General features: G+C 31.5%; 3 protein-coding genes and 1 long non-coding RNA gene across 10 annotated transcripts; 2 read left to right on the top strand and 2 right to left on the bottom strand.

Moving 5' to 3' along the window:
* Window positions 1-566: 566 nt before the first annotated feature.
* LOC108341690 (uncharacterized protein At5g19025-like) lies at window positions 567-2913 on the top strand. The gene is made up of 2 exons (XM_017579344.2): window positions 567-657; window positions 2441-2913. Exons 1-2 carry the CDS (start codon window positions 567-569, stop codon window positions 2911-2913), a joined length of 564 nt encoding a protein of 187 aa, XP_017434833.2.
* Window positions 2914-5682: 2769 nt separating this feature from the next.
* LOC128195036 (uncharacterized) lies at window positions 5683-8117 on the top strand. Its single transcript, XR_008246590.1, has 2 exons — window positions 5683-5928; window positions 7828-8117. It is a non-coding gene; the product is annotated as an uncharacterized LOC128195036 (long non-coding RNA).
* Window positions 8118-8805: 688 nt separating this feature from the next.
* On the bottom strand, window positions 8806-10533 carry LOC108345664 (probable xyloglucan endotransglucosylase/hydrolase protein 16). The gene is made up of 3 exons (XM_017584325.2): window positions 9900-10533; window positions 9481-9674; window positions 8806-9306 (listed from the first exon to the last, which is right to left on the bottom strand). The coding sequence occupies exons 1-3, from the start codon at window positions 10182-10184 to the stop codon at window positions 8898-8900; spliced, it is 888 nt and encodes a 295-aa protein (XP_017439814.1). The 5' UTR covers window positions 10185-10533; the 3' UTR covers window positions 8806-8897.
* A 1819-nt stretch (window positions 10534-12352) lies between these two features.
* LOC108345637 (uncharacterized) lies at window positions 12353-20001 on the bottom strand. Of its 7 annotated transcripts, XM_052871964.1 has the most exons (13): window positions 19850-20001; window positions 19445-19753; window positions 19294-19313; window positions 18497-18652; window positions 17422-17640; window positions 17104-17181; window positions 15331-15869; window positions 15133-15243; window positions 14553-15040; window positions 14000-14168; window positions 13103-13342; window positions 12894-13028; window positions 12353-12785 (listed from the first exon to the last, which is right to left on the bottom strand). In XM_052871964.1, the coding sequence occupies exons 4-13, from the start codon at window positions 18570-18572 to the stop codon at window positions 12654-12656; spliced, it is 2187 nt and encodes a 728-aa protein (XP_052727924.1). In that variant the 5' UTR covers window positions 18573-18652; window positions 19294-19313; window positions 19445-19753; window positions 19850-20001; the 3' UTR covers window positions 12353-12653. The 7 variants fall into 7 exon arrangements, with proteins under 7 accessions (XP_052727924.1, XP_017439769.1, XP_017439778.1 ...); XM_017584280.2 differs by lacking the exon at window positions 19294-19313; XM_017584289.2 differs by lacking the exon at window positions 19294-19313 and having other exon boundaries at window positions 19445-19744.
* Window positions 20002-22867: the final 2866 nt, after the last annotated feature.

The following is a 22867-nucleotide window of genomic DNA, read 5'->3' as shown; positions in this document are numbered from 1 at the left end:
GTAAGCTCAAAGTGAGAGAGCTACTAACTTTGTAGTCGCTGGATGAGTCCAAAGTCAAAGAGCTTACTTACTTGACAGTCACTAGATGACTTTTGTGAGAAATTAAGTCTATAAGTTCTAGTGATATTCTCTTTGGACAAGCTATTTGGTCGCTAGAAAAGTGTGCTTTTAGGCACTATTAGTTGAATGAGTAAATATTCTTGTTGAGCGAGTAAATATTCTTGTTGAGTGAAAGTATTAGAGTTTAACTTAAATTTTATATATCTCTTATGATATGTTTAATGTGTTTGATTCTGTGGATATTAAAATGATTATTGGTTTATAATGTAACCTGAGAATGGTTGGTATTAATTCAAAGAAAATTCTTTATGGATAAAACAATATGAGTATTTATATACGGATTTCGTATTGGAAGTTGTCATAATGCTCTAATAACCATCCAATCTCAAGTAAAGAAGAGTGATGTATGTGGATAGAGGAGCAAGATATCCTAGTCTAAAGGCTTTACCTTAGCCAAAAATGTTACTAGACTAATCTTGTGTGTGATAGGATGAAATTCATTGACAATGACTTTGCAGAACCGTAGAAACCATCATAAGTGCATAATTCGCCAGATTTTGATATCAATACACATATCCGGATTGTCGACTCTAATATGTATGTGATATGATTGTGATTATGAATGATTATATTTGATAGTATCTCTATACTTGTTTTCTGATTTTTCTTTTTGCATATTAACTTACCATTTTTTATGTTTATTTTGTTTTTGTATTTTCTTTGTTTAAACATAATGGTGTGAACAGATGAAAATGTCAATGTAGGAGTGATGCAGTAACAAATTTTTAGGATAAATCTTGTTCTGTATAATTTTCTTCTTTTTTTTTTACAAACTCTAGTTTATGTTAGTGTAGTTATATGATTATCTATACTTAGTACTTGCTTTTATAGATGATGGTAATATAACAGTTATATGTTAGTCTTATTTATTTATTTATTGTCATGTCTATAATATTTTATTTAATAATTTCATATCATTAATAGAATGTTACATTTAAAACAGTTAACGTAAATTAATCGATTCTATAAAATTTCAAACTACTTTTAAATCATCGTTTTGTATCAACTGAAAACTAAGTTATTGATATTTATATTTATACTCATCCGTTTTCAGCTGATTTAATTGATTTGAATAACATATAACGTATTTTGAAGTTCATCATTTATATTTTCGACAATAACTTAATTGATTAGAATAAAATAAATCAAGTTTTTTTTTTAAAGTGATTGGAAAACTTATAAAAACTTTCTACACTTAAATATTTTCTTTTCTAATATACATATATATCTTTATACATAAACCTTTTCAACAGATTAAATATATTTATTTTTATCACTAAATAGTTGATTTATTTTAAGTTTAAATGGAATATTAACAAGAGTGTAAAAGTTTGTTCTTCCAGCATAAAAAAAAGATTATATACTTTTACTGACAAAATAAAGATAAAAGATACAAAACAATATAAATTCAACTATTGTTAACCATCTTCTGAACTGAAATCTGATATTAGAACAGGCATCTCAAAACAGTAGATTATAAGATATTTTAAAAAATAAAATTAAAAATATAGCTTTAAAATTAAGCAAGGCAATAATATCTTTATTTATAAGCAACTATTGTAAACAGTTTGTATTGGAGAGCTAATTGTTTTAATCTCCTTGAAAAACACTCTTTTACTAAAGAAGCTAATATGCTACTCTAAAATTGTTTAAACAATGTTTTAGTTACTTTTTAGAGGAACTGATCTAACAAAAATTATTCTTAATTTAAATAAATATATATATATAATTTTTAGTTTATCATATTTTTTTAAAAATTATTTTTGGTTTAATATCCAATTTTATCCCCACTTTGGTTCGGAAATCTCAAGTTAGTCTCTTTTTAGAAATGTAAGTGCAATGGATCCTTACTTGTAATTATTTGAGTCTAATGAGTCCCTTCCGTTAAATAGAAGGAAACGGAGTTAGTGGACTGATGATGTGGCAGTTGTCATTGGTGAGGTGTCAAGACGTAATTGTGTGCGTGCTTACGTGGTGTTAGGGTTCCCATTTGCTAATGATGCGGAGGCAATCCTGCTTGGTTTCCAACATTACTTGGTGATGCTAGGAACAACTGTACTGATTCCCAGCTCTCTTGTTCCTCAGATGGGAGGAGGAAATGTAAGAACCTGCTGGATGCTCTTCTCATTTCTTAGCTTCAAAATCTCCTTTCTAAAACTATTCTACATTTCTCCTCAGGAATTTCTCTTTCCAAAACATATGTTATTACAACTAAAAAGCAAAACAACTGGGAGATATTTTTCTCATATTCCTTATCTCTTTCAATTCCACACATTGCTCTATACATTTGTGCCAACAACCATTTCAATCATTCTGGCAGGTCGCTACAGTGACATTGTGTGCAACTGCAAGCACCATAATCACAACAATGTGTTCAACTGCAAGCACTCTCCCTCGGCAACCTTGGACCTTCTCATTCTGCTCCTCGTCCTCTTCTCAGGGGCCTTCCTCCTCTCCTCCTATTTCTCATACATCTTCCATTCCCTCTCCCTCCTTCTTCCCTCCCTCCCTCTCTCCTACCTCCTCCCCTTCTTCCTCTTTTTCGCTCTCTCCCTTGCCGCCGCCGACTTCTGTTGCGGCCCCCGATCCCGTCGTTGTCAGCGCTCCGGATGCAAGGGCCTCAAGAAGGCCATGGAGTTCGATTTGCAGATTCACCGCTTCGGCTCCGCTCCCTCCCCTGATGCCTCTGCTAAAATTGACCGCCTGCCCTGGAAGGGCGGCACCGAGGCCAACCACGATTACGAGTGTCTCCGCTCTGAACTCCGCAAGATGGCTCCTCCAGTAGTAGATTAATATTTGTGATCACTGCCTCTGTCTTCTTTCTCGCACACGAACATGCCCTAATCTCTAACAAATCACCCTAAATCATTTTATCCCCAATTTTTAATAAAACCCAATTTGAAAATGGGAACCCTAACACCACGTAAGCACGCACACAATTGCGTCTTGACACCTCACCAATGACAATTGCCACATCATCAGTCCACTAACTCCGTTTCTTTCTATTTAACGGAAGGGACTCATTAGACTCAAATAATTACAAGTAAGGATCCATTGCACTTACATTTCTAAAAAGGGACTAACTTGAGATTTGTGGAGACAAAATTGGGTATTAAACCATTATTTTTATTAAAGCAAATTGAAGGTAAGTTTACCCATTTCTGGTAACTTTCTCCCTTAAATGATCTCATGTTCCTGTTGAAAGTTACTTGAAGTGCTTTCTAATTGTTTCTCTAAACCGTTCTAAATAATTCAATTTTAAGAATAAAACACATTATTTTTTATTGGAATAATAAATGTTATTGTGTACAATACAAATTTAAATTAAAAAATACAAGTTGCTTAATAACTAGGGAACACAAATTACATTGTTCAATATACATAGCATTTCCTGTCAGATACCTACATTAGATATGACTTATATGATTTATTTTTGTATTTCCAACCGAAAATAAAATAAAATAAAATATATTTTTTTTTCAAAAACTTGTAAAAATGTTGTTATTCGTTTTGTTTATAAATTTGAACTCACTCTCAAAATAATTTTAAAAACAAATAAAAAAAACAAGCAGTGCCATGATATTTGTAGTTATACTTTACCCAAACCCTAAACTTCCATTCTTAAATACATTCCAACTCACCCCTCTCCTCACTTTTTATTTTTATGAAAGGGGTAATTTATAGAAAAAAAAAATTACAAAACCAAGACAGATTCATAAAATACAAAATAAATGTTTAATTATTTGTTGAAGTAGAAGTAGATAAAAAAATAAAGTAAAATAATATTTTAAAACATATATAACTTGTTTGATTTAATAGAAAATAAATTGTAGAAGGTGATACCTATTGTGCTTTTCTCAATGGCACGTGGATATTTGAAATGTCATTCACTCCTTAAATTTATTCTTTATTCAAATTATCAGTTAGGTTATATTAGCTGAAGTAATATTTATGTAAAAAGAAACGGCAATACTTTTGTAAATTCATGAGAGTGGTTTACCTTAAATTTTTTATGTTCCGTTGCAAAACAAATAAAGTATTCGACGTAAATAATTTGTTTTATTTCAGACAATAAAAAATTCGATATAAAATAATTTTTATATATTAAATTTAAGGTTTTCTTCTTATTTTTTTTGTCTAGTTTGTAAGTGTAATAATAAGTTATGGTAGTAACAAAAGTTTGTGTTTCTTTTTACTTTCATAACATTTGAAATAAAAAATTGAATCTTGATTCTCACCTTATCTCATTTTTACCATTAATAAAAAAATCGCATATTAAATTAATGATTTTTTCTTTTTATAAAATTAAAAAAAGTTAATAAATAAAAAAGTCAAACATAAATCATTGAGAAAAAAAATGAGTTGACCAAATTTAAAAATATAAAATACCTTTTAATTTGTATAATTTATTTTCTTTTTGAATGACCTAAATTTTATTCTAAATTTGACCTCTTTATTTATTAATTCTCTTTAACTTTATCAAAAAAATTCATTAAATATATATAATACACTAAATTGAAACAAATTTATAAATACTCATTTTAAATTTCAATTTATAAATACTCATTTTATTGTAATATTTTTATTGGTGGCAAACTTCTCTTTTGGAGCTAGCAAACTTCTCTTTTAGACTGTCCGACATAAATTTAAATTTAAGTCATATATTTTTCATTCGACCTAAATTTATCTATCTTGCAATAATATCAAACTTAAGGAAAATATAAAAGAAAAGCCCAAAAAATAATTAACTAAAAATGTATTTGTTGTTATAGTGAGCACAACTTGTTGTGAAAAAATAATTCATTGATTATACAATTGAAATAATGAGGAAAAAAGTTGAAGAGAAACGAAGAACATCAATATTAGTGGGGAGTTTTGCCTTTTATTATATAATTTTTTGAAATAAATATATACAATTTTTTGAAATAAATATATACAATTTTTTTCTAATTTTATTCTACAAATCATTATAAATAAATATTTTTTGAAATTAAAATAATTATTTTTATCTTTTAAATGATTCTTATTTTAATTTAATTATTTTTAAAATTAAAATAATTATCTTATCATTTTACCCATTTAAATAATTTAAATTTAACTAACTTCTTCATGAAAGTTTTTTTAAAAGACGTGTCTAGAAAAAGTACTTAAGAACTAACTCTAATTACTTTTGTAGTTCAACATGAATTAAAAAAGTTACTTAAGAAAAAGTTTATATTTATAAAATAAAAAATTATCTTATAATTAATTAATTTATCTAAATAAAAAAATAAGATATTTTAATTATTTTTTGATTCAAAATATTTATTAAAAAATAAAGAAAATATAATTATAAACAATTCAAATATTATGTGTTTTAAGTTTTTGAAATTATAAAAATTCTTTGAGGAATTACAATATTAAGTCATATCTTAAGAATTTTGTCTGATGAACATATTATTATCATTAATTAATAATGAACATTTTTACATACAATTTATTTCTTTTACTATCTTTTTTAATAAAAGTGCATATTTTAAATTCAGTAGCCACATCATAACACCAAGAAAAGACTATGGGTGCACAGCACACAACACAATACTAGTAAAGGTGGGGCTTTTCATTTTCAAACCGTATACATTACCTTGGAATTCGGAAAAAGAAAGAACCTCTCTCTCTCACACCCACACTTCTCTGTAATATAATGTCTCATCTGCCTGCACTCTCTTCTTATCTCTGCTGTTTGTCTTCAGATAATAAAAACTCACTTTCCCAATCCCATGGCATTTTTCATACCCATTTCCTCAACACGTGCTTTCTGGTCCAAAGGTTACTCTTTTCCCTCTCCTGCTGCTGTTTCATGCTCTGTTCTCATAGGGTTTTAGTTTTTATGTTTAAAGTACTTATCTTTTTTGTTTTTTCCTTTGAGTTTTAATACAAAGCTCCTTCTTTGGTTCTGAACTTGTTATGTCTCTGACTAAGCACTATCACTGTGAGTTTATTACCACCATTTCTGATGTGAGTCTTCATTTCATTTTCAATGTGCTACTATACTAGTGGTTCTCCTCTTGGGCATCTTTATGTTGTTATTTTTTGTGCTAGAGCATACAGTCTTTTGGCCAAGGATTTGATCTAGTTTATTCTTAAGAGTATTTCTTTGATTAGTATAGTGATTTAACTTGGACCTGCTACTTAATGGAAAAATATGAATGTTAGGAAAAATATTGATGAGTATGATTTATCTTTGTTACTTAATGGATGGTAGGTAGAGAAGAAAAAGATTGATGAGTAGTATTTATCTTTGCTACTTAATGGAAGGAAGGTAGAGAAGATAAAGATTGATCAGTATTATATATCCTTGATACTTAATGGATAGAAGGTAGTGGAAGAAACTGGTATACGACTCTGTGGTTGAATAAGATTGTGTACGGCATCCATGCTCAGTGGGTTTATATTTAGTGATTGTTTCTTTATGTTGCCTTCTGGAGAGTTTATACCCATGTGGATATTGATGGAAGATTTGTCCAAAAGACAGCGTATTAGAGCAGAGGTAAAAATGTTACTTTGTGTTGCAAACATATACTTGGTGGATGGATAATGCAAGGATTTCCAGGAGTGGGGCCTGCTAAAACAAATTCTTTCTTCATGAATCCAATTTTTTCCCATTTTGTTTTCTCCAATTGTTCCTTTGTATACTGATTCTGTCTCTTTTAAAATAAACATCATCACAAGCTTATTAGGCAATATTCTCATAGTAAATACACAATTTGACCAAGCTATTGCTTATATCTACCGTTGTATGTTAATACTTGAAGTTGGACAAAAGAGAAAAATACCTGAATGTGCAGAAAATCTTACCCATTATCAATTGAATAGTGTATGACAAACAGAGTAACGTGTCTTGAGTTCACTAGGAGATTGGTGTAGCTAGCGTACTAGCAGATGGAATTTCACCTGAAAGGAATTCAAGAAAGTATATTTTTTTCACTAGAAATTGAAATTAGTATTCAAGAACAAAATTCGTTTATCATTCTGGTCCTTTAGGTGGAAGTTATTTGAAAAAGGGAATTAATGCGAAGAGACTTTTTTTTTATTGTAGCAAACACACACCAAGGATAGAGGATACAATGTAAAAAGTTCACAAACTGGTAATAGTGTAATGCACATATAATTGAACATGAAACCTTGTGTTGTGTGAAACAAAGCTAGATACTGATAGTGTGAACATAGAAGAAGGGTCTGATTGAGGTGGGGAGGGATTGAAATAGAGATTGGCTATGTGAAATAGGATTGAAAAACCTAAAGTACAGTTCAGACATATGGAGGGCTACACTGGGATGAAAGATCTCCCCATAAATTCTAGCAGAGATTAAAAATTCCATTTTTTGTTGCTGCTGACTGGGATTTTATTTTATAGGGCCAATTCTGTATGGCTAGAATAATTTTACTTAAATTAAATTTAATCTCTCATCATGTGTGTGTGTGTGTGCTCAATTCTAAATGTTTTATTTTATTCATAATGTACTGATTTTTCCTCTTGCTTTTGATGACATTTTATCCTCCTTTTTCTTTATCATCCTTTTTTTCGTTATATTAGTTTATTTTTTATATTTTGTAGGCAACAATCTGGCATTAGTTTTCTTTTCCCGGACATTACTGTTTTGATGTCCTCAACTTTTTGTTTTACTTCTAAAAAATTGGCCCTACTACTTCTCATGAACTTTACAGGTTTGGAGAAATTTGTGGTGGATGGCACAAGGAATCGATCATCTTGCTTAACACATGAAAGATTTTTTGTCGCTTGAAGGTATTGGAGTTATGGATTGATATGCCTGAAGTTTGGAATAGGGAATGAAGCCATTGGTCCTAGTAGTTTAATTTATATGTAATATATTATTGAATTATTTGTACATTGTTTGATGTAGTCTGGATCAATCATTTGTTGTACATCAATTTGCTATATATAGTGGCCGCTTGAACTTTCCTACTTTAAATGCTTATAGTTTTTTTTCTTTTAATTTCATTGTTTCCATTGTCAGGTTTGCTAAGTAGAAGCACCAACTTCTGACCTCATTTTTGCCTTCACCCTTGCAGCTATATGTTTCCATACTAAGCAATTTTCCAGCATTCTCTGATATTTGTTTCTTCATCACATCATGCAAATGATCCATGAATTGTTTCCATATTCTCTAATATCCCCAAAGAATTCTTTTTGTGCATGAACATCCCACAAAGCAGATAAAAGCTTTCTCGTACAACTTTCACACAATTTGAGTTTGTTGGAGTGTAGACTCGCTTGCTTAACTGGTTATCATGCCTCATGTGAAGTTATTTAACTTCTTGGCAGAAGAAATTCTTATCATTCTTTCTACTGAAATTTCGAAAATAGTTGTAGATTTAGAAACACACTCCTTCAACAAACGTTTTTGAACAGTTATATCATTGAATGGAATTTATTGAAAATAACAAAATTATGAGGTATTATTACCCTATATTTAATGAATCTTTCTTGATGTTACAGTTGTTGTAAAGCATCAATTATCATGCTTAAACTTGTAAAAACAGAATATAACTGTTTTGTAAATCAAATTGTATGATTGGAATACCTTTAAAATTTCGATTTAGTAATTTTACAGTGTTCAGAATAGGAAAAAACAAGTAAATAAACAAATACAGTTATCAGTTCAAGCAAGCAAAAGTAAATTAAATTGAACTCAAATTCAACTGTGTATTTGAGTGGAACATTTAAATACTCAAACTGAAAGAATCAAATTTATCTAAAATTACTTATTCCACACTCAAGAGAATCTAGAAAGCTTGCATTCACGAGGTCGACCTTGAGGAAATCGCTTGTAATCTGTGCAGTAGTTATAAATCATGTAATACTTTTGCACCCATCTCAGACTTCTTCTACCATAAGCATCCAAATCATGAACTTGCCAAGTATTATTATGAATAGTGGCAACTGAGTTTGAAGGACAGGAAGATGATCCTTTGGACCACACACATGCTTTAGCATCAAAGTTCCTATAGTAAGCTTTGAAAGGAGCATAGGACCAATTGGTTTTCACAAGCCCTCCTCTTGTTGCCCACTGGTCTGCACACCATAGACTGGAGTACAGCCTCATGGGCTGGTTGCTAGCAAATGGAACTCCCCTGGATTCATAGTTGTTGAAGACTCTAATAGGGATGTTATCTACCAAAAAACTAGCCAAAATGTTGAAACATCTATCAGTGGAGTAGCTATGCATTACTGTGGAACAGAGATGCTTCCATGAAAATTTTCACTTTTCTTTTACTAAACATGTAATTTTGTAAAGATAATAGATATAAATAGTAAAATATAGGATAAAGGGACAATGAAAGCTTTATGTTTCTTACATGATGCGCTGAGGGTTCCATACAATTGTGTAAGTGTGAAAATGCTTTGTGGGGTCAAACCAAAGATAGAATTGCTGTTCTCTATTGCCTATACCTTGGGTGTAGATATTGGTGTGGACTATGTAGGGCTCTCCAGTGATGTTTCCCAAGAACTCAAAATCTATCTCATCATGATTTGGCCCTTCTGAAGATAACTGCATCACCATGCATGAAACAAATTCAGTAAGAAAAACAGCATAAAATCTATACAATGTGGTAAAACACTTCTGCCTAAGCCATGTTGTAACAATAGATATATATAATCTTTTTGTGGCCAAGATTGATATGATTATTTAATGTTAGCTGGTTTAATGCAGACAAGGATTTCTCGTATGATATGCATGAACAGAATCTGAGGACAGAAACTGAGGATTTCTCACATAATATGCAGTGACTGTGCCAGCTGAGTTACCAGAGACAAGCTTAATCTGCATGTCTATTCTTCCATACAGATATTCTGCCTTGGATCGGAAGCCAGAGCCAGACAACTGGTCTAGAGAAAGCATGAGAAAGTTGCTACCTAGTATCTTCAGACCACCTTGTTCACCCCAAGTGATGGCAATGTCTTCATAGAAATTACCCTCAGCAATGACTCCAAAGAGACACATCAAGTGATAGGCCAGCAATGGAGCTGAAACTCTCAGAAATGTCTCACGTATTGCCATATTTTGTTGAAAATCTTATTTGAAGTGTGAGAAGATAGTCTCTTAATATGGAGCTTTTATAAGTGATAGAGAGCAAAAAGATCTTTTGGTGCACTAGGACGTTTCATTAACTGGTGAAGGCGAAATGGAAGGAAATAAGCTGGCAATTGGATGAATTTAGCTAATTATTAAGTGGGTTCCTGGGAAAGTCATGAATTAGGGATGTTATAATTAAAAGTTATCTTTGTTAAAATCATTACTTATTTTATTAGATTGTCACCTATAGAATAAGAACATTATTTTAAAAAGTAAAGCAAGCAATCTTAATCCTAATAAAATCAAATGTCAATATTATGAACAACTAATTACATATTTTACCCTCACTACTTTGAGCTTTTCTTTTCTATTATTTCTATTATACGTGTATAGTAACTATATGTATCTTGGATTTTACATGAGGGATTAGAGAATGTTCAAAGTTTTAGTCCGTTTTGAGGAGTTGTTATTTCATACCAAAAATCAACTGAATGAAGAGTGCAATTGCACCAAACACACATGCTTAACTGGCTATGTCACGGCATTGATTTCTTTAAAGAGCAAATACGTATATTGAGGTATAAAGGAGGTAATGACTATAGGTGGGTGGATTGAGAACTTAGCAAAGTAACTCAAAATAAGGTTACACGTGCACATTTGCATGTGATTTTTTCCTTGTAACTGATTCAAGTCAAGCAATCTATTAGATTCCAAATCACCATCTTCATATCATGCAGAGGAGTATTAGTGTAAGAGCTTAATTCTTATTATAATTTAATCAACATTTTATTTGATAAAAAATATTTAAATTTGTCAAATTTGAATTCCTTTTAAGCTATATAATCAAAATATTAAGAAAAAAACCATTTAAAAATTAGAGCGAAATAGATAATCTCTACTTTCCCCTCCATATTTCTTTTATCTCCAAAATTTATACTAATTAAGTTTCATGTTCATGAGAAATTTGAATATTTTCAATTAAATCCTCACTAAATTTTCTTGATTTATTAATATTTGTATATTGTTCGATTGAGTCAATGTAAATTAATTTATCTGTTAATTGTGTAAGATGATTGTTATCTTATTTCATCATCATCGTGTTTACTTATCTCTACATATTAAGAAATATAAGGTTTTCTGGTGATTATAAAAATAATGTAAATGACAAATAACTTTTATTACTCTTATTGAAAACATGTAAAATATTGAGATCATCATTTCAATGGTTTCTACATCATTACTTACGTCAAGGAACTATTCATATCATCACAATTGATAAGACTATTTTTATTATATAAGACATTGAAATGGTAACAATAAAAATCACTTATTCTTAATACAAGAAGACAAGTAAAATAAATAATAAAATTACAATCACGACAATAAACAAAAAAATAAAAACTTAATTGAAAAATATAAAAATTTTAAGTAGTAAATAGAAGAAAAAAAATCAATAAAAATTTTAAAAATCCATAATAAACTTAAAACTTAGATAAATAAAATTTATATAAATAAAACATGTCTAATCCCTTCGGACTTGACTTGTGTATAATAAAATGACTTGTATCAATATTGACTTCATCATACTAGCTCCTTAAATCTGAATTAATTGATTAATTTCTTTTACCTTTTATTCAATTAAACCTACTCTACTTTAAAATTAAGTAAACGTATTCGCATTCCTATTATTATCTTTTATTCAAGTTTTTGAAACCCCAAAACTCTCCCTTTATATTAAGAATCTTCACAAATAAACTGTGAAAAGAAAAAGACAACTTTCTCATAATATTCCCTCATGAAAAAAGAAGCATATATATTAGATAAACATAATGACTTGCGCGTCTAATTATTTGTAAACTTCATATAACTCTTGATCTAAAAATAAAAGATTCGCCCTTTGTTTCCTTTCCCTTCCAAAACTATACTACCAACCAAGCACCCTCTTGACTCCTTACCAAAAAGGAAAACAAAAGCGTACTTAATCAGTTCATTTAGGGATCCACTTAACAAGGCTGTCCCACACCACATCACATACACACAAAACAGACAGCAGTTAAGAAATAGTGCTTTTTCCCAGGGAAAATGTCTAGAAATTTCCAAGCCCAAAATTTAAACAAGACATGCAATGATTACAGATGTGATTATAGATATGCAGATCAATCTACGCATTATGGATTAAATAAATTGCATCTGATACATATTCTTCTATCTCTTCGTTCGACTGGTTTCTATGGTACAGCACGCCCTCGTATGATACAAATATGGTGAAAACACAACACAAAACTTCACCATTCTTAAATAATTCACATATTAACCCATGAACCTCATCGAGGGTTTTATAGCTGCTGGGAGCATAACTTAATATAAATTATGATGGCAAACAAAGATACATGGTATGTTGAGAGCCCCTCTCTGCTATCATAATTTTATATCTTATTTAATGAATGCCATAAATTAACCTTCGTCCTCAATTATTCTTGTTACAACGCCAACAGCAATTGTTCTTCCCATGGATCTTAGGGACACCCTTCCAAGAGCTTTACAACTAGAGAACTCTACCACACAGACAGACTCATTCAAAGCCACCTAAAAATCAGATATAATAAAAGTCATTCCAAGTTTTGCAAATTCCAGGAATCATAGATTAAAAAAAAGTGAAAATCGTTGAAACAGAGTTTTGAATTGATTTTTCACCTCCATTACTGCACTTTGCTTTGCAGTGAGACATCGAGGCGACTTCTTGGTCACCTTACCAGTCTTGGGATCAAGTACTGACAATATTCTTGAAACTCTAGCAGGTTCCTTCGCATGGTGTATATGAAACTCCAACTGCAGATATTCAAGAAGAAAATTGAATTTTTTTTCTTCAAGAATAAAGTGAATGTCATTTGCATAGAACAAACCTGTGTGCCCACCAATATTGGACTTGCACCATCCAACACTAGCACTTTCAACTCCAAATGCCTAGCAGCTGCAACGGGAAAGTCAGGATGGCATAGTACATCTCCTGCCATCACCTGATTTCCATCGACACCTTGCAATGTTACAGCTACATTATCTCCAGCTCTTGCAACAGTGCAGGCATTAGAGTCACGCTCCAATGAGCGTACCGTTCCCAATACAGCTGAAGGCATAACTAAGACCTACAATTTTATAAAAAAGATTAGTTATAGGGGAAACAGATTCATGTCACGTAATAAAAGCTAAGAAAAAAACTTATGCCCTTTGAGACATTATTTTCTCATTTTTCATGCTACACCATTTTCTAAACATCCTGTGTAGCCTAACATTGTCTAACCAAATAGCCAGGGGGTAAATGACACGTTTATAAATAACTCTATAAATAAGTCCACTAAGTAAAAAGTTGTTTCATAATAAATAGGAATACTTCAAGAGTTTTGAGTTTAATTTATTTATACTGTAAGCATAAAATATTTCTAATCAAACATTCAATAAAAATCTATCATATACCCTCGATATATTAATTTGTAGGGTACTAATCTAGTAAATGATAAAATCTAAGTTGAAGTTTGTACCAAAACATTAATAATAACAGTGCATGTAAATTCAATTACAAAGTTTTGGTCCTTGGATTTTTACTGAGTCCTTTTTCAATATATTTATTTTATTCTCTACCAAGTACATACAATAAAAACACTGAGAATGAAATATTTATCCAATATTAATATGCCTGGCAGGAACTCGGTTTCAGATCAGTAAATAATTTAATTTGGAGTGTTCCAAATTTAAATTTATAATTTGATAACACATCAATAGCTATAACATTTCCCAATCGGTACCTTAGATCCACTCCGAAGAGCTCCTGCTTCCAGTTTACCACAAGCAGATACCTGTCCAAGCGTAGTTGATTTGATGACATCACATACTGGCATTAGTAGAGGTTTTGAAAATTCTCTAGTAGGAGCTTGGAGAGAGTCAATCGCATCTAACAGATAAGGTCCATTATACCTGTTCACAAGGAACACAACCATAATTCTAATAGCATTATAAATTGCGTACAATTCTCAACAAAAATGAAATTGACTGGCTAAAATGCAATCAGGCCAAAAGCAAATGTAGATTTCTAATATATAAATATCGATTATACAGTAGCATAAAAGATGCTAAGCTATCAGTGTTTTTATTTTAATCAACTAGAGCAGCACCCTTCTTAACAGTATAGGGTTATATGGGATCTATCCCATTGCACAATTCTAGTGTCCTTTTTTCACCAATATTTACAATATTATCTATTTAACAGAAGTTTACATAAAAACAAATAAATCCATCCTTTCCATAGTTCTTTATTGCCTGCATGAACAGTAAAAATCAGACTGAGTATAAAAGATATACCAGTTTTTGAAACGAGGATCAGAAGGGGATGCCACCAAATTTTGATTTTCCATAGCACTCATAGGAATCCAAGATAGAGAAGAATCTTTGAAACCACATGAGTGTAGAAAAGCTCCCAGATGCTGCCTTATAAAATCAAATCGATCCTGGGTGTACGCAACAGCATCCATCTTATTTACAGCAACTATGACCCGATCAACACCAAAACTTCTGATAAGTTGTGCATGCTCCCTTGTTTGCCCTTTGTTGCCATCCATACCAGCTTCAAATGAACCAAGTGAGGCATCTATAACAAGGATTGCAGCATCTGCTTGTGTTGCCCCAGAAATCATGTTCGGGACAAAATCTTTATGGCCAGGAGAGTCGAGCAAAACAACATGATATTTCTTGGTGTCAAAATAAGCAACCGCAACAGTCATAGTTATTCCCCTTTCTCTTTCTTCAGAGCTTTCATCAAGTGCCCAAGCATAAGCAAAAGATCCCTTGCCCTGATTAACAAAAACAAGGAGCAGAAATTGGCACGAGTTCATACAAAAGCAGGCATTAAAAGTACAAAAAAAGACAGAGACAGTGAAAATACCTGTAACTTGGCCTCCTTTTCGTACTTGTGCATCTCTTTCTGGGAAATCCGTCCCAATAGGTGCAGTAACCTACCAGATAGGGTTGATTTTCCAGAATCAACATGGCCAACCTACAATAGACAAACTAAAAATTGTTAGACTTTTATTCCTAGAACTATTTTCTGGAGCATATAAAAGAACTGCTGCCATTCACATACAATTGCAAGATTCAGCTGAGTCAATGTATCTTCAGCTTGTTGAGGTAGCATCCATTTTTCTGGCTTATAAGAAACACGTGAATGAGGTTTCTTAGCATTAGCATTGTCTGAATTTCCAGATCTTACATCAGCAGTCATGTTGTTGAAATTGCTGGAAATACTTTCCACTTTTCCATCTTTGATAGAATGGAAACTATTCTTATCACTTTCCTTGACTTTTGACAGTGCAGACAAACTACCAGACTTCTCTTTGCTCAATTGAATATCAATTGTACCACTTTTCAAAGAGTTTATTTTATTAATATTTTCACCTTTGTCTTTTGGCAGAGATTCTGACAAGCTGTTTGAAGGTTTACCACTTGCTTGCAGACCAGTTGCTACATTTTTTGAAAGCTTGCTCTGGGCTGAACTATCCTTCCTGCTCTTTTGCGTTAAGGAAGATAAGTTGTCTGAACTTTCAGCATTTGATTGAACAGAGAGTTCATTTATCTCTCTGATGCTTGATGAAAGTTTCGAACTTTTTTTGTTTGTAACATTGTCTGAAAGCATTATATAAATAAGATAGATTAATATTTATATACATTAACTAGAATGTGAAGACAATAAATATATTCAATTTTTCATAGAAATATTTCTCCATCTCTTGGTAAAAGCTACATTGATAAAGATACTTACTGCTCAAAGAGAGATGGCAAAAAACTGTTATTGAACATACAATAATTTTTGGACTTGTCATGTTTTCATTTCTTTTTTATTACTCGGCCCAAATATTAAATGAAAGAAATTATTAAAAAAAAATAACATTTACGTCCAAAAGAAGTGGTGAAAAAAATATGATGAGAAGAATTCCCAATTTATTTAACCTTGTTCACAAATTTATAATATCATATACACTACAATAAAAAAATACAAACTAAATAAGGCCTAAATCTGGAAACAATCTATATAAACCCCTCCACCTAAATATCTTTATTTCAGGGGTTTCAATCTGATTCTCCTAATATTAAATCATTTACACTGCAACACCACCCCTTCAAGATCATTAATATGTCTTTTAAACCCTGTTAAATAATCAACTAATTCATGTTCTGAAATCTGATTGCAACATAGAACGTACACACCAACCCTTCATTTTTTATTTTATAGTTTTGACGATCAACTTGTCACAATAGAGCTTCGCAAGACCTTCCAAGTTTTTGACTTAAACTACCTATAATCATTTGCAGCAAGTGCATTCAACATAATCCTTAAGCAATATTGCCTTGAACTCTAGTTCTGCTCATAATCTTGCCACCACCATATAACTTTGAAGATACGATACCCCATACATGAGACATCACCATTGGCATCAAGCACAAGGGTATTATTCTTTTCAAACATAATTCCTTTCCCAAGTATCAAACTTATAACAACCTCCAAGAAGTAGAAGATATCTTTTCAAGAGTGATTCAATGACACAACTTTGATAGGAAACAATTGAAAAGCTAAAGCCTAAACTACTCCCTCCACTACATTTCAGATTTGAGCTCAAAAAGTTATTAAGAAATGTAAGAATTTTTGTATTCCTTTCTAATAATATTTCATTTTCTTTTAAAAATGTAAAAAAAAAAAAAGAACAAAGAAATTTTTTATGAAATATATAAAAGTGAACTGCAAAAAATCGATATGCTCGAGTTTTCAGTTCAAAAAAACAGCTACTATCTCTCTCAACATATAAACTATTCCTCCAACTTGAGCTTTACAGGCAAATTAGGTTTGTTGGGGGAATGGTACCTTTCAATCCCACTTTGGAAGAATGTAGACCAGTAAAAATGACATCATCAGGAGATGGAACGTCAAACTTGAAAGGATCTGTATATAAAAAAAGTGTGGTTTTATAACTAGTATTTAAAAAAGAATGAATAAGTAATTTGATCTGGTGCAAGGAGTTGCAATCCACAAAAACTAAATCATGACATGTTTTAATTCAAACTATGAACCTTAATTGATTACATTTTTCCTAATTATTATAGTATGACATTCAAATCTCAAATTTAGAAGAAACTGTTTTTACTTATCAAATGCACATCCTGAATCAAAACTGGTTAACACCTATGTTTAGGTGTGGATGACTCTGTGTACTAAAATCTTTATGAATTTCATGAAATTCTCCCCGGACATTCTCAAGCTTGTAGAAGATACTGCCATCTGTCAGGAAACCATCACCCAGCTTTGGAAATAATATAACCTCTTTGGGAATCTGTTGTGGTAATGATTGAAAAAGAGACCTGGCCAACTTGGATGCTCCAGGAATTTTGTGTATGTCTTCAGCTGCACCAAAGACATTGTTCAATATAGGTATGTATATGTGGTCATTGTTGTAGCCCTAAAACTAAGAGCCAGATACATGTTCTCATATTGTTTGACTCTCATCCCTTCCATTGTCCCTTTGTGCGTTCAGCTCCCCCACTAACAAAACTCTAACAATTGCCGATAAAAAAAATGGTTCAGTTTATGCATCTTTGGACAATTTGCGTGTAGAGGAATGCTGGCATCCTTTCTTGTAAAGCTTTATCAGGATAATAGAATTGTGCACATGGCAACTTTGCTTATAAAGTTGTATTAAGATAATAGAACTGTGCATCTCACAGCCATTTTAAGGCAGTTTTCTATTCTACCAAACAGAGAGACAGAAAAGCATGCTTCATTCTTAATTTGATTCCCTCCCACATCTAATCATACCCTGTGAGAAGGACAGAAATCTTGTTTTACGCAGTCTATATTTTCTCATCTAATAGTATGCCTTGCCTTGTAAGTAGTAAACAAACCAGAATTTAGTTTTTATCCCAGCTTAACTTCCAAGGTATAGAAGATAGAAATAAAATATCCCACAGATGTATATAATTTCACATATCGACTAATTGTTGATATTAATAAGCTATAACAATAATAAACTTAACATTCCAAGATATTTTGTGTACTATCTTCCCATATAAAAACAAAAACAAAAGCATCTTAGACTATGAATAAGGTAACTCCACCCCCACCCATACGCTGTGCCACAAATAGAAGGAGGCAGAGAGATTAATTTAGATTTTAGACCATGTAAAAGGAATGCCCTTGTGAAACAAAATACAAATTAAAATCCCCAGCAATAAACTAAAATATTCTTCATTAACGGAATTACCTATTTTGCTACTGTCGGAAGTTCCAATGTTATGCGAGGGTCTTCGTACAACACCACAAATATCACAAAATGCCATACTCTCGTCATTGTCATAAGTGCAAATGGAGCATTGCCAAAGACCTGGCCTGATGGTCTCTTGCTTTGTATCAGGTCCTCCTGTTACAGCAGAAAAAATTTAGGAGGTATATACAATATAAGTAAACAAATAAACTTAGCAAATAGCAACATTCCCCAAACACCGATGTAGAAAAAATACTTCCTTAATCTATTTCTTCGTCAATTTTTTGGTTATATAGAAAAATTGACACGGAAATGCTTAAATAGTTCTTTTTCACAAAGTACACTGACAACCAACTAAAATCCTTTCCAACCGCTAATAAATTTTTATTTTGATAATAATGACTAATTGCACGTGTATTAATGAATTTCCAATTCAATAGAATATGCTTTTCATCTCATTTATAGCTTATTGCAATCGATATCCCATCCTTCACAGTTCTTTCCCTTCTATCTTTATTGCAGAAATACAGGTTGAACTACGTAATTAGCTTAACATTCACACCAAACAGTTCAAGGAACTGCACTTTCCAAGCCCAAAACACCAGTTCTCTTACAATGGCAGCTTGCCAAATCTCTTCAACCAACTAACAAATGTAACTACAAATAAAAACCTAACTTCACTCAAATAATACCTTATTCTCAATGGAAGAACCTCAAGATACCCAACAATAAACAATAACTGAAAACAACAATGACAACAACAAACTAAGCCCGGCAAGTGAGAGAAAACATCTTACCGATTAATAACTGCAATCAACTGACTTGCAAGAATTTGAAGTGCCCTCAATAAACGAATAAAAAATAATACGGATGAAAGCAGCCGCAAAACATAAGCAAATCTGCGAGCATCACTATGGGCAAGAAAAAAAAAGTTTTAAATTAACTAACCATGACCATCTGCATCGACATCATCGTAATCATAGTCGTCATAATCATCATCGTAGTAATAGTCGTCGTCCAAATCGAGTCCATAACTGACTTTGCGAGGCATGGCGGCACTCAGCACGAAAAAGTGCAGCAGATCAATTAGTAAATTGGCGAAACAGAAAACGAAACTATCCTCGATTCAATTCGAATATGTCCTAACAGGAACGAGTTTTTGGCAATAAAAGCTAGCCGTTCCAAAGAACGGGATACACTGCGTCAAGTGCTACAACAGCATCTTGTAGAGCAAGAAGACGAAGGAAACTGCAAAAGCTATGCGCAGAAAAGGAGAATGTGAGCTAAATTGAGTGGAAGAATGTAGATGAATGAATTGGTTTGAGAAACGAATTGGAAGTCAGAAAACCCTACCTTACAGGAACACAAATGGGAGTGAAGAAGTGAATGCGTGTGGATCGAATCAAGCGCGCAAGGGATCGATTGGGTTCCTTACTTATCAATTTCGTCTATCTCTCAATTTCTTCCTGTTTGGCCTTTCAGTTTTCACTCATTATTACAGGATTGGTTTGATAAATTATGTTAAATATGATAAGATATATGGTTGAATATGATAAAATATAAAAAAATATGATTATGAATAATATTGTTAAATATGACAAGAAATAGATAAATTTGACGATGAATACATAATTATTTTATCTTAATATAATCTCTTATTTTCATCTTCTTTTATATTATATTATTTTGTTAATTTTTTTATATGATATTATTTTGTTGATATATTTTTTTATATTATTAACCATTAATTATATAATAAATTTAAATATTTTAATAAAAATTATCAAAAATGTTTTTTAATAAGTATTCAAAATATATTTTTGTCTCAGTGTTTTGTTGTCCAATTTTTTATTTACGTTTTTTTATCTTTAAGAACAATTAGTTCATTTTTCTTCCAATTTATTTTTAATACTTCGTTAACTTGTTTATTTTTTTTACTTGAAAAACATGAAAGATATTATACACACTTCTTGAATGAAAATATTTATAAGAATTTTAATTTTTTTAATAAGAAAATGTTAGGATTAGAAAATATTATTTGATAGATTGGCTTTTCGTTTCTCGATATTTCTTCGTTTTTAAAATGAGTTGTTTAATTTTAGATTTTCGTAATTTAAGGCTTTAACTGTATTGCTTGTTGTTTTGATAGTGATAGTTTTATATTTATTCTTAAAGAAATAAATAAATAAATATACTATTGTGATATGCATTATAGATTTATATGTAATTAGTATTTATATGATATGAGTAACAAATATTGAATTTCAAATACTTTATCAAATAAAATATTCTGAATTGAATAATTATTAATAAAAATTAGTATTACGAGTGTTTGCTTTTCTGTATGAAGATAAAAAAAATTATTATTATCATTATAATTATAAAATGAATATAAATGCTTTTTAAATTTTTATTATAGGTAATTATTTTAATGTAAAAAATCATCAAATTTTAAAAAAACAACCAAATAAAATTTAATAATTTTAAAAAAAGTTATTTAAAGGGTAAAATTGACAAAATAATATTTTAATTTAAAAAAAACGATTATTTGAATGAAAAAATGAAAAGAAATGTGTACACTAAAATAGAAAATCCCTTTGTATAATAAAATATAGATATAAATATTTAAATAATAATTACAGTTTTAGAAACTTGTATACTATAGCATGGCCACTCGATCAACAATAGACCGAGCGGTCAACAACCATTTCGATTCTATGAGAGATGATCAGTGTAGAGTATGGTCGCTTGATTGATTAGACTACAGGGAAAAATTAGCAATAGAAATAATTACATTAACCCTAAATTAAATTATTACTCTTTGGATTACGATTAGGCCAACACTAATCAGAAATTCATCCCAAAATCTATAAATACATGTTTGATATCTAGGTAGTTTGTTACTTTTACTACGCATTTATTGCTACAATATTTGAATAAACATTGACTATGACATTATAGTGTTTTTTGCAGGTAGCACCCTACTTGACCGAACGGTAGAAGGAGAGGATTGGAGACAAAACCTTAACCTAAATTGGAACTTAGAGATAATTTCTCGATGAAGATTTAACCTTGACACCATAAACCGAAACATTTTAGCGCCCACCGAGAGGCCCGAGACGAAAGAAGAAATTCAATGGTAACTAGAAGAAATCAAATGGTGACCAGAAGAAACGTGGGAGACCAACAAGATCTGATGGAACTGATTAGAGAAATGCAAAGACAGATGAAGGAGACGCAAAGAAGGGATGAGGCTAAAATAGCAGTGTTAAGGGTCGAACATGTTGTCAATCGGCAGGAGCAGTTGGCTAACACTCGGTGCTGCTCATTCCCGCGTCGGCAAAGGAAAATAATCAGGTCGAAGGACCGAGCAAAACTGATCAGTACTGGTTGTTGTCTTCCACGCTCTGCTTGGAGTAGGTGAGGCATGTCTTGGGACCAGTCGTGTTCGTGTTGCATGTGTAGTGGTTGGGGGATGTAAAACCTTAACGCATTTTCTCGTTGTGGTGGTGGGTTGAAGACTTTGGGTGTAACACCCATTTGCTACTTTGGAAAGAAATTAGTCTTGATAACTGCTAAAATTAGGAGAAAATAATTTTGGGGTTGTCCGAAGTACAGGGTAAGATCCATGGAAGCTATACTTAAAAAAAATCATTGTTGGTAATATTATTGAAGGTTGTGTTATTGTTGTCTTTTTAATAGGGTGGAAATGAAGAATTTGTTGGGTAAAACTATTTTAGATTTAGTGAAGATGAGATTGAAGAAATGGATGGTTACCACCGTGAAGATTGAAGAAAGGGATGAGAACGTTGTCAAGATTGAAGAGAGGAATGATGAAAGGAGGAGGAAAATATGTAATTTGGATAAATTTGTTAAGATTTTTGAAAAATGAATCAAGGTGTTAACATGGATGGTTTTTGTTCTTTGTAATATAATCCTACTTTTGGTGTTAATGAGAAGTCCATGATTGTAAAAGTTATATTGGTTGTAATTAGTTAAGTTGATTGATTGTAGTTGTTACCAATGAGGAACATTGATGTGTTGAAGATAATGATTTTATGATCAAGGTGAAGAATAGGAAGACCCTTGCTGGATTAAGTTTAAAAACATTTTTGTATGTTGGTCTACGAGAAAAACCGAACGGTGTATAATAGTTAAAGATCGAACGGTCACTAACAATTGAAGAGCGAACAAAGCCGAACACAGGACAATCATTGGCCGAATGTAGTTGAAGACCGAATGACGTTGGAACACATGCCGAACACAATTAAAGACTAAACGACGTCAAACACAAGCCGAACGATATTGTGTCTAACTAACGCTGTAGAAGAAAAATGTTAAGAGTTGGAAAGTATACAAGTACTGAGCCGG

Source organism: Vigna angularis, chromosome 1, assembly GCF_016808095.1.
Source record: "Vigna angularis cultivar LongXiaoDou No.4 chromosome 1, ASM1680809v1, whole genome shotgun sequence".
In the NCBI taxonomy this organism is placed as follows: domain Eukaryota; kingdom Viridiplantae; phylum Streptophyta; class Magnoliopsida; order Fabales; family Fabaceae; genus Vigna; species Vigna angularis.
Note: the sequence above shows the minus strand (reverse complement) of the source record. Positions and strands in the feature narration are given on the sequence as shown.